Source organism: Watersipora subatra, chromosome 1 (genome assembly GCF_963576615.1).
Source record: "Watersipora subatra chromosome 1, tzWatSuba1.1, whole genome shotgun sequence".
In the NCBI taxonomy this organism is placed as follows: Eukaryota; Metazoa; Bryozoa; class Gymnolaemata; order Cheilostomatida; family Watersiporidae; genus Watersipora; species Watersipora subatra.
In genome coordinates this window covers 54,445,807-54,458,787 of record NC_088708.1, presented here as the reverse complement: position 1 = coordinate 54,458,787, position 12,981 = coordinate 54,445,807, and the positions used below count along the sequence as shown (strand labels likewise).

The following is a 12,981-nucleotide window of genomic DNA, read 5'->3' as shown; positions in this document are numbered from 1 at the left end:
TATCGTCCAACATAAATTGGGACACATTCACTACGCCCATTTTTTTATTCCATTGTAGAAGGAAATGACACGCGCGCATTGAATTTTTTTACCACTGATTGTACTAATTTAAAATGGAAACAAGTAGTGATACATCTAGTGCTTGGATTAAAAAAAGGACTGTTCCTTCGTCTACCAATGCCAACTTTAAAGATGGTTATGTCGATATGCTCAGTGATCGAATAGCTCCATTCAGTGACCTATCGTGGGCTATGAAGAAAGTGCCAAAAACTGCTACCTATAAATACAAACATGAGCGTAATTATGCACAACTCAACAAAGATGTTCTATGTAGCGACAGGGTTTCATATGTTGTTGAGCAAGTAGGTACAACGGTCTCTACGCCTTACTGTCAGTAATGACCTTAAATTCGCTTGTTTTAGGCACTTGCTATAACTTAAGTAACTGTAAATATTTTAAATCTTAATTATTATGATTTTAGATTAGCAAGGAGACTGGTTCTTCTAAACTAGAAGTCTTCAGAGAAGCTGAAAATATTCTTACTGCCATGGCTCATCGATTCAATATGGCATCAGTCCGGACTCTTGGCTATCCTTTAATAAAAGTCCTGAAGCGCCTTCACAATCACATTTACGTCAATGCCCAGGGACTTTCAATGGTAAACGATCTTGTACAGGAGTATCCAGTTCTTCTAGTTCCAAGTCACCGGAGCTATTTTGACTTCATCATACTTTCCATTATGTGCTTTCATTATGATCTACCACTTCCAGCAATTGTCGCAGCGCAAGACTTCATGGACATGTTTTTAGTAGGCACCATGCTTCGTAACAGCGGTGCTTTCTATATTAAACGATCGTTTCGATCAGATAAGCTATACTGGGCCATATTTACAGAATATGTTCAAACACAACTCTACAACGGTGATCATCCAATTGAGTTCTTCGTTGAAGGAACACGAAGTCGAACTCAAAAGTGCTATGCTCCTAAGCTGGGTTGGTTTGTTTTTTTTACCTTTTAAAAACCATCTTGACAGTTTTTAAAATCAAACATTTGAAAAAATGATTGTCAGCAAAAATAGGAAACCGATGCAAGATTTCAATAATTGGTCACTGCCTTAATTGAGCTTATTACTATATATTTTGCAATGGTAATTTATGTTTAAGGTTATCCGTAATAGAGATATAGTGAAATTTGTTCCAATTAAGTTTGAGATGTGATGAGAAAATGCAAAATTGAGCTCTAGTCTAGACTTATTCTCTTGTCAAGTAAATCAACTATTGAATTTGAGTTTACTCGGCTTTGGCAAAGTTTGTCAGTGAAAATATAAAACTTTACAGGCATGCTGGCTGGTTCTCTGGAGGCCTATTTTAAAGGACTGGTGCCAGACATCATGATAGTCCCAATTAGCATCAGCTATGACAGGGTTCTTGAAGAAAATCTCTTTGCTCAGGAGCTGCTTGGCATTCCGAAGCCCAAGGAGTCCACTTCCAAACTTTTCAAAGTTTTCAGCATTCTTAATGAAAGCTATGGTAATTAAACAGGAAATGTTCTCTGACCGCACTTTTACTTTTTGTAGAAATCATGCTATTCTTTATTGCCAAGTCACACTTAAGTGGTTGTTCATCTGTTGTTTAGGCAATATTCATTTGACAATTTGCCCACCGATCAGTACAAGAAAGATGGCTACAGGGAGGATTGACCGACTGCCTCACGCCCTTGAGCCAAGGTTAGTTTTCAATTAATTTGGGCTAGTATAGACTGGCGTCATTCAAACCAAAGCTTGTTTAGGCATGAGCAATGTCTCAGTAGGTGGAACTTGTTCTGTTTTTTTGAAGAATACTCAGTTGCTTTTAATAAAATACATGTTAGGGCTATAAGATCACGGATGGTTTTATAGTCGAAGGTATCTGAACAATTAACATCTATTCATGTACTGCCTATCACAACGATTTGCAGTAGTGATTACATCTATCAACTTAGCTTTGACATACATTGATCTAAGGCTATATTAACAACCCAAGTTTTTTTAATTTAAAAGTTTTCACATTGATTGATGAAGGATTTAACTTTGGTTTATATTGATAAACATATATATGTGATTATATGATCACATATGTATGTGATATACATGTATATATGATTTTTGTTAAGTTCGTTCTGTTTCGCAAACAGAGAAATAGCGCAATTGTTTTTTTTGTATTTTCTAATATTACTGAAAGACATTGTTGTTTGTAAAATATTGTTTATGTAACTTACTTTTGTACTGAAAATCTGACAGGTTCACTTGTTGGTCAGCTAGTGACATGCAAGTCCTTTTCTTAATGTACGTTATAAGTTAGAGCAGGACAATGCACTATTCTTATATTAAACCTTCAGATGTCCTTGTTTCAAAGAGGTGCCATTATTTATAGGTTCATGAGTAACATCACAGTCGATGAAGAGGCATTGGTGGAAGAGATTGGGTACAACATTCTGTGGCAGCACCAAAAGTGCATGGTGCTCTCTGTTTGGTCTTTGATAGCGGCTGTCCTCCTACAGAACCGTAACAGACTTTCTGTCAGCGCCCTCACTGAGACTGTCAGGTGGCTTAAGAGCCATGCTAACAACGTTGGAGCCTACATCGACTGGCCTGGTAAGTATTTTCTGCATTGAGCTCTGCTTAGTTCTTATTCAAACGCTATTTTATGAATAGAGATCATTCTTGGGTGTTAGACATTTCACCTGCCACAGACCATGTTGGCGCCAAAACATACAATCCTGATAGTCTGTTTACCTGTATTTACCTGCTAAGTATACTTTTCAAAGTCTATCGGTCTGAAAAATAACCTGATAAATGGCCCAAGTTCGTTAGTAGTTCACATCATAACGAGTGACAATTTGCAATTGGGGTTGTCTTCTCAATAAATTTTAAAAAATTCATGTTTCTATAAATCGTCTCATTAGTTACTGCCTTAATTAAATAACAAATATATGTAATGTTATCATAATATAAGTTTATAGACTAGGTTCAATTTATGTGGTTTGTTATTTGGTAGAGTTATTGAATAAATCCAGCAGTTTGTCATGAGTTTTAAAAGGATTCATTGCTTGATACAGTCGAACCCTGTTTCTTTGGACTTCTGTTCCCTGAACTTTCAATTGTTTAGACAACGTCTTGGGTCTGGATGATTATCTAAAGCGGCCATGTCTGTTCGAAGAATGACAACTTTGACCAATAGGTGGCTCTCCTGACAGACGGCGTGTGCACGCCAGTTTTTCACTCGCCTTACCTTTCTTTTAACAGTGGTTTTGCAGTACAGTACTGTTCTCAATTTTCAATGTCCTGACTTTTTCAATGTTTGGACATGGCCCAGTCTGCGTTAGTCTGAACAACCGAGGGTTGTCTGTAATTAATGGTGAAATAGCCGAGTTAAAAAAAAATTGAAAAAAATCAAATTAAGAAAAAAACGTTAATAATAGTGCGTAATAGTTTTGTGCAAAAATGTGCAAGCTGACTTTATAAGCTGTGAATGTGTAATAGATTCATAATTATAATTTTTTAAATTTTTTTGTCGTTGTTCCTTTCTACATAAAAAGATATACTGGCAATCATGTCTGTAGAGAGGGAATGATCCCAAAAATCATAATCTTTTTATCTTTAGGTTGTCATGTAGCGAAGTGTTTGACTTTGGACTGGACCATTTGCATATATAATTCTTGCAAAGAGTCAATCTTCAGTTTGCCTTCGGTTTGGTTCTGTCTATATTTCTGAGAACCAGTAATTCTCTCTTACATAAGAGTTCACTAGTTCACGTTCGTAGCAGGTTTACTTCGTGTCAATAACTTGCAAAATAGCTGAGGTTTAGAAATAGCGCAAGTTGGCAGCCTTGGTCAAGCACTTACTATATCAATTCCCTTGTGTGAGGAATCCGATGTCAGTCTCTGGTTAGAGCAGTGTTAGGGCATTCTGTCACAACTACTACTGAGCTGATTAAATAAGGTTTTGATTTTAAGTTAGTAAGACAACTCCGCAACACCTTTCATAGGCAGCGAGTTATGATTGGGCTGTTGATAATGGGAGTAAAAATTCTAATCATAGTGTGTTATAGTAATGTATTTTGTTGACCTCATTTCACTATCACACTACTGTCAAACCTCGAAATACAGAGTTAATTTGTTCCCAGAATTGTTTTGTATGTCAAAACATGTCAATGTCGTCATTTGTCAAAACAAGTACATGTATTCTTATATCAATACACTGGATTTCGTTTAATTCATTTCATGGCACACAATTAGATAATGATAAATATGCTAGCTAAGTACAAAGAACATTAAAATAAATGCTTTACATAAAACTGTAAAAACTAAATAGAAAAAATGTATGTAAAAAGTAAAATAATGAAATAATACAAGTTTCATTATTACTTTACTGGGGAGTCAGGTAAATGGAAGTAATCCCAAGTATAGGGTCAGCAATGTGTAGGTTCAGAAATAGAGGCAGCAATAGAATTTGCAGCGTAACTTACTTTAGCTCGCCGAAGATGAAGTTGCAACCAAGTTATATTTTTGTATCGTTTTTGTTTAATTAATTTTAGCAGTATGCTTACTTTTGCTTAGGCAACTTTAATGATTTGGGAAGTTACAGACATTGCATGTTGGAAATTATGTCGGATATTCAGTCAAATATTTGCTGTGTTTCTACATGGCGTGTTGAAACCTTACATGTGATTGTGATCGTAAGTCGAGGTTTGACTGTACAATATTTGACGTTTATTTGTTTTTATAAAGAGCCCTTCGAAATACTTTTATGTTGTTTGATGTTACATTCTTCTTTCTGTAAATTATGTTAAGAATAATATTATTCGTCTATAAAAATGTTGATACTATAACACCTATTTCTATTGCTTTAGGAAATATGACTGATGAAGAAGTTGTTCTCTCTTGTGTTCAATCGCACAAGAGTTTCGTAACTCTTAAGGATAGCCATGTAGGAATAGCGACCGTAGATCATGGTGAAAGGTTAAGCCAGGCCAAACACATGAAAGGGGAAACAATTGCCGATGCAGCTACTCACATGGTGCTGGTGATATATAGAAACCAGATGGTGCATGCCTTCGTTCCTTATAGTCTTCTTTCCATGATAATCATCAATAGTCAAGCTACACATCACGTCTTGCCTCGAGGTGAGAGAGGGTGGGAAAAGTGGGATGAGTTGAATGTGTGAGGTAAGGGAAAGGAAGGTGGGAAGTATGATGAATGGAAATGGAAGAGATGAGGTGAAGGGGTGAAAGAAAGAAGTGTAGAGATGGAAAGGAAGACGCAAGATGCAATCAAGGAATTAAAGGGATAAGGTAAAAGGGGGAGGAATGAAGGGGGAGGTGAACAGAGGGTTGGGGCCGAGAGGGGTTAGGAATGAAAGGATTATTCGGAGAAAATAAAGGTACAGTAACAGAGCCTTGGCCTGATACTTTGTCTGATGTAATGTGGGTGTTGTGGCAATGCTACGAGTTGTTTGTTCACAGCAGTTGCAATCCATAATCTCCGAGTTGGTTCTAATATGAGTCGGGAAGACAACTTCTTTAGAGCTTCACTTGACCTGATGCACTACAGCTATGCATACCGATATTGACTGATCATCTTTACCTACAGTAGATTAATACGGTAACTGTTCATCATGTTCAAAGTTTTTGAACGCATTTTCATTCATTCATTTTCGAATAATTGCCATCATGTCAAGTGTTGCTCACTGTTAAAGTATTATTTGTTTTTTAATTTGAGATTTTTTGCTATTCTCATTCAGGATTCTCCTTAATTAAATATAATAATTTTTATTGATAGTTATATTTCTCCATTTCTGCTATTCAGTTTCCATTCTTAGCAAACAATTATTTTATGCTGAGATAAAATTCTAGTTAAGATAAAATTCTAACCCGGCTTTTCAAGCGTACGTTGAGATTTCCAGAATTCTTCATATACGTATATAAAACGAATGAATAGATTATATTAAAATCTCTTTCTACAATTTACGTAGAAAGAACCCGGCAATATAATGTGCATGTTTTATATCTTTTACTCGATTCAAGTGCTTGTATCTTGGTTTTTGTACTACTAAACTTGCAGAATTTATACTGTGGTACGTCGGCAGGCTTGAGTATCACTGCGTTAAGTTGGCGGGTATGAATACGTATCATAGCATCAGACACATCAATCTCTACCTTCACTTATAGTAAACTATTAGTAATCCCTCACTACTTCACAGTTCAGCTTTCCTGACCCCAGTACTGCAAGAAAATATTCATTAAAAATTAAAGGAATTAATGAAAATGAACAACTTAAAATACATACGGTAAATCTTTCTCACACTCTGCTCAGTCAGATCTCTCCGCGAACATCATTGTGATAGCAATAAGTAATGCTCACTGTTTCCTTATTATATTTTGTGAAGAGTAAAAATGCTCGTCACCGTGTCTCTCATCACACTCTAAATAGTCTAGTGAACTTTAAAAAAAGGAAAATACTTACGATTAATGAAGAAGTGACTTTATTTTCATTTATCTTTATTTAATAGACATGAGTTTCTATTTCACAGATTTTCACTTTTGGTGAGGAGCGGCCGGTCTTAATCAACCATGAAAAAATGAGAGATTTTTGTAATACTATATGTTGTTCACATAGCTGTATCTTAATTTATCTTTGTGTATATGTTGAAAATTTACATCAATAAAATCAATACATCAATGTTACAAATTTACATCAATACATCAATGTTACAAATTTACATCAATGTTACAAATTTACATCAAAAATGATATATAAAGCTTGCACGTACCAGCAAATCTGTGTAGGCTTTATCAATCATGATATAAATCTGATGATGATCAGCTGATGATCCACATATCTGCTGATTCAAAGAGCGCATAGAGCTAGAGCTCTCTGGCATTGATGTTGTTTATTATATCAGATCCTTTGGCTATCAATAATGGAGATCTGGCGATTGAGTATTGTGTTAGGGGTTAGCTTAGAGTCTTCATATATATGGCCTTTATTACAACTGGACTGGTTGTACGTATCTATGGAAATAAATAGATATGTATTCTGTTGAATATTTGCAATAATGACTTTTCTATTGTAGGGGAGGCCTTCAAGTTCTTCGATTTCGCTGCTAAAATGTTTGGCAATGAATTCATTTTGGATCAGCATTCTATTCCTGAGGTGAGCTTTTAAAAGTTTTAAATTCCTGCTGTTTGAAAAATTGTCTAATAAAATGCTTTAAATAAATGGAGGCGAAAATTTATTTTTCTGTTTAAATCTTAACTCTGATAAACTATAAACAGTGGAAGAATGTGGTGCAGTGACCAGGGAAAATAAGAGTTGTCCAATTGAATTGCATTATATTACTTCTTGTTGTCAAGTGGCCAGTTTTTCTCTGTAGATGACATTGAAGTACCAATATGCCATTGAGTTTGAACTTTCATGCATCGGTCTTGTTATCCTTGATTCAATTGCTGGTACAATCCTTGGTACAATACTTTTAAGGTAACTATGGGACACTCGCTATTCAAATTGAATTTGAGAACTTGCACCGTCTTGACGCTTTACATTTTATGGAATTTCTTATGTAAATGCCGAGCAACGACTTTACATAAATTCTTAACGTTCTGTGGAATTTACGTAAAAGGAAGTTTACGTTGTAGAAGCGGCTACTGTATTCTGATTGTGCCTCTATCCTAAAGGTTGTTCTGTTGCAGTCAGTCAATTATATTCCTCTACCGCTTACAGATATTTGACAACGCAATGCAGGTGCTCGAGCACACAAGCGATATTGTCACAAATGAAACCGGTGCAATCGTGGTACAGCAGAGTGTGACAAGATTTACAGATTTCCTCACCAACATGATCTTGCCCTTCGTAACTGGCTACTGGGTGAGTAAAGTGTGTATATCTATAGCTACAGCGGATGGCACAAGTCGCAACAAACTCCAGCTAACTAGTAGTGGCTTGCAGCTCTTGCATTGGTTTACAAACGTTTAAAATATTTAAAAATGTAAGTCGTGCACCAGTTAACAGGTAGGCCTACTCATATATTAGTGCTAACTGTTCTGCTAAAGGTCCCTGATGCCATGATCTTGTCATGATCCAATCGCTTGGATTAAACATCTCAGAAGTTTTCTCATGAGAGTATGAAAGGAGGTTTCTTGCTGCCTGCCTCAGGTTTTCTTTCAGAGTCGTTTTCCCTTTGTGCAAGAGTAGCGGGTGTAGCAGGTATGGAACCACTGACCTGCCGTTTAGTAGTTTATGGTGGTAACTACTAGACTACATAACAGGAATTACTTTGTCAAAAGCTAGACATTTAGCTTGTTATACGATGTTAACATATTTTGACATAAACACTTTGCTTTTTTGCCACGGTCCTGTAAAAACAACCATAATAGACATACACTTTTGTTTTTATAAATTAACAATGAAAAGGCAATAAATACAAAGTAGTATTGAAAATACCTGAAGAGCCTGAGTTTATATAGCGGTGAGAATGTAACATATCAAGTGTCTTGTAAGCCTGTGTACAGGTACAAAGCTTTGCTAAGTCACCTACTTTAGATATTACCAAATATTTAGCCAAAGCATATGGAAATATCAAATATTTACAGTACAAATGATAGATAATATATTAACAATATTGTTAGGGCACAGGCTCAGGATGGTGTAAGGATTACCAGTTCTTAATTGTGAGCAACTCGTTTGTTACGGCCAGAGGTGTGAACAACTTTGTCTTTCCATGTCAGTGATGTTGCTTTGCTTTTGGATTATATGACTGTCTTCTTATAGTAGGAAAGATGACTCCCAATATTTACAAGTGTTTTATTTCAGTATTAAAGTCAAACTTCAGCGTATAAAATAATATATTAAAATTGGCTTCGCATATTAAAGCTGTTGCTTGATGGAACAAACATTCATATAGGAGTACATTGAGTTTCAATTCATTTTAGTACTTATAAACTTGACAAATCCTTTATGGAATTACATATAGCATAAAAACAGATGCATTGTAATAGCAACTTGAATTATAAAAATACTAAATGTGAAAAACTATAAATTACATCTAAGAAACCAAATGAATGAACTAAGAATCAATAAAAATAACCTTTTGTTGTTGAATCAGCTTTATACTGAAGGCAGGCAAACAGAGGTGTAACCTCAGAGGATATACGAATGGTGTGTAAATAGACCTACAATAGGGAGAGCTAGTTTGAGTTGGACTAAATCAACTTTAACCCAACTTATTTATGTATATATATTGTTTGTTTTTATATTAGATTTTTATGTTATGATGGCTACCCTCTTCATTTTCACTAGCTTCTTCGTGATAATTATTAAATAATTTGATAGATTTTTCAAAGAATTGATCATAAGTTGATTTTTCAATTTTTTATATTATTTTTTGTATTAATTTAAAAAAAACCATTGCTTCTTTTGTCACCACTTATACTCTTTTTTTGGGTTTAATAATTTTAAAACTAAGAAGGAAGATATGAAGCACTGTGTAATATTATTTAAGCAAATTGGAAGTGAACTATGTAAAGGAGAACTGCATGCTTGGTGCATTGTTTGTCAGAAACTATTTTATAGGGCACGACCAGGCTTGGGGCCACTAGTGAGTATTGAGCGCACTGCACTATTTGCTGGCTAGACGACAGTAAGGTGCACTAGGCACTGCACTAGCACTAGTGCATGGCATAGTAATAATATAAAATGCACTAGGCACAGCACTAGCAGAAATTCTTGTGCACTAGGCACTGCACTAGCGCTAGTGCATGGCATAGTAATAATATAAAATGCACTAGGCACTGCACGAGCAGAAATTCTTGTGCACTAGGCACTGCACTAGCACTAGTGCATGGCATAGTAATAATATAAAATGCACTAGGCACAGCACTAGCAGAAATTCTTGTGCACTAGGCACTGCACTAGCACTAGTGCATGGCATAGTAATAATATAAAATGCACTAAGCACTGCACTAGCAGAAATTTTTGTGCACTAGGCACTGCACTAGCACTAGTGCATCGAAAAGTGAAGTCAAAAATGCACTAGGCACTGCAACAGCAAAAGTTCTTGTGCACTAGACATTGCACTAGCACTAGTGCAGTGTAAAATCATAAATGCACTAGGCACTTCACTATTAAACTTTACTAGGCACTAGACCAATGCGCTTTTTTGCTATAGCAGCTGCAAGAATTGTTTGCCAATCAACAGATATCTACTGCTATACACTGCAATAGTACGATTATAGCCGTGCAAAGGATGTCAGCCATGTATTTGTCAAATAAACTAGCCTCACCTAAAATTTCAAACAAACCATAGACCTACAATAATGCTCAATATTAAATAGTGCAGATGACAACAGATATCAAATAGTGCAATATATTAAAATTACAATAACTAAATATACTAAGCAAGCATGGAATGGAAGAATTCACTTCTTATTACATAAATGTACTATGTACAACAAGAAAATCTACCCTTGGATAAACCAGTATCATGTAAACAGTAAGTCATATTGATGGCAAAATTGATAAGCAATATTGTTCAGAGAAGATGTTTATTAGGCCGAAGGAACATTAGCCTTTCAAAGTTGGCGTCAGTCAGTTTAGATCTAGTTTAGACTAGTGCATACTATGTCGCACTAGGCACTGCACTTGCACTAGTGCATTTATGAAAAAGTTTCCAATCCGCACTAGGCATTGCACTAGAGCATTTTATGTTGCACTGTGCACTGCACTTGCACTAGTGCTTTTATGGGAATTTTCTAATCCGCACTAGGCAGTGCACTAGTACATACCATGTCACACTAAGCGCTGCACTTGCACTAGTGCACCCAGAGACTTATGTCAAATTTGCACTAGCATTGCACTAGACATTTCTATTTTTAAATTGCAGTGCACTAGTGCAGTGCGCATTGCACTGCTAGTGGCCCCAAGCCTGGGCACGACAAATATTTGCTCAAATGTTACTCTGTGTATCCTGATTTATATATCTCTATAATTCCAGATTTTTAAGATTTGTATGTAGAGGTAATCATAGGTAGAGGTTTTGGCTGTACATCTTTGCTTTCGTTATTGCAGGCTCTATGCAAATACATTTTGCACTCTTCTATTGATATGGGCATCGGCAAAGAGGCTGTAGTCAGACCAAAACAACTCGTTCTCTCCGCTCAATACTTTATACTAAGTCTCATCAACAGCGGGGATCTCAATGATTTTGAGCTTCTTAACCTTGACATGTTGAACAATGCTTTGACGGCCCTCAAGGCTTTCAAAGTCATTTATAATGAGGTAAGGGGTCGGATAGATACTGAATGCTCCATTTTTAGTTTTTCCAAAAAATAATATACTCGTTGTTATAAGCGTTAGGACGCTGAACAATTCGGGCATATTATTTGGCAATTCTTCAGTCGGTTTAACTTAAAAATTGCCTAGTAAGATGCTTTAAAAAATTGAGTTGAAAAATTATTTTTCTCTGTTTAAATCGTATCTCAGATGAGCTATAAAGAGAGAAAGAATATGATGCGGTGACCAGGGAAAATAAGTGTTGGCTATTTGAATTGCATGATGTTATTTTTGTTGTCGAGTGGCTACAGTTTTTTTTATCTGTAGATGACATTGAAGTACCAAGATGCCATTGAGTTTAAACTTTGAACTGTGAATAAGGAATTACATTCTATCTTGAAACCATATTTAAGTTATAATTGATAGTGACATGATTAGAATTTGAAACTCAGATAATAATTTATAAAATAATAACAATAATGAAAATGAAGTGTTATTTATAATTTAAGATTCTATAATGAATATTAGTAATATTTATGTTAGAAATTCATTTTGTTATTAAGTCAGTAGTTACTTTCTTTATATATATATATGTTACCCTTTTTATATAATATTATAAATTGTTATCAAATAGCAAAAATATCATGTCTAGTGTAGTTCTAAAAAAGATTCATTCAATTAGTCTTCAATAGCATATGTAATAATATTAATTTCATGTAAATGTTAACTTTTTCTAACACATAATTCATTTTGTCTTAAGTCAGTAAGTTCTATCAACTGATAGACAGCATCTTAATATTTTTAATCAAAATCAAATGTCTTAATATAAGGCTCCTGATGTGTATATCGTTGACTGCAGCATATTTAAAAGTAATGCATTTCCTTTCACTGACACAGGTGAGGAATGGAGAGAGATTTGTCGCTGCAAGGACACCAGCTCTAACGCAAGTAGTAGCTGATTTGGAGAGTATAGCCTTGTTTCCTAAGATCTCAGAAGAGCATCTAAGGCAGTCAGCCATCGCTGCCACCCTCAAAGCAAAGCTATAAGCCTAATATGTAATTGGTCAAAAGCCAATCGTTGTGGCACCGTAAACTTTGATAAAGACCAATAATACGACTACATTGTACAGAATGACTTTATATGTTTGAAGAGCGGTGATCAACTTTAAGCAGCAAGATCAATTATTGGTTGGTTTAATATTTTGCAAATATGATGTAGTTTTCTAATACATTTGAAATAGTTTAGACATTCATCATGGTTTTTGATTACGATTTGTGATGCTAGTCAATGTAAACTAGTCAATACTAACATTCATTATATAATACCAACTCATACTAATGGTATTATATTGGTACAAGAACAGACAGACTGCGTTCTCTTTAGCTCAATAATATTTCCTGGTTTTATGACTGAGTCTCTCCTCTGTATGGACATGTCCTAAGATCTACTCTCTCAAATCGCCCTTGGTGCATGATATACAAATCTTTATTGGTCGAATTATTGACCAATTATACCTTATTCGTAAAATGATTGACCAATTACGCCCTATCGGTCGAATTATTGACCAATAAACGGAGAGTTAGACAATGACTTATACCAAAGGTTTTTAAACATTATTCCTCAAGGAATATTAGGAACAAAGTTATGTTGAGTTTTCGTATGATTTTGCAGGAGTT

The 12,981-nt window shown here is 35.2% G+C and overlaps 1 protein-coding gene across 1 annotated transcript; it reads left to right on the top strand.

Moving 5' to 3' along the window:
* Positions 1-67: 67 nt before the first annotated feature.
* Positions 68-12,857, top strand: LOC137397787 (dihydroxyacetone phosphate acyltransferase-like). The gene is made up of 10 exons (XM_068083972.1): positions 68-362; positions 482-992; positions 1,338-1,529; positions 1,636-1,726; positions 2,412-2,632; positions 4,890-5,162; positions 7,112-7,191; positions 7,759-7,902; positions 11,101-11,310; positions 12,202-12,857. Exons 1-10 carry the CDS (start codon positions 114-116, stop codon positions 12,349-12,351), a joined length of 2,121 nt encoding a protein of 706 aa, XP_067940073.1. The 5' UTR covers positions 68-113; the 3' UTR covers positions 12,352-12,857.
* Positions 12,858-12,981: the final 124 nt, after the last annotated feature.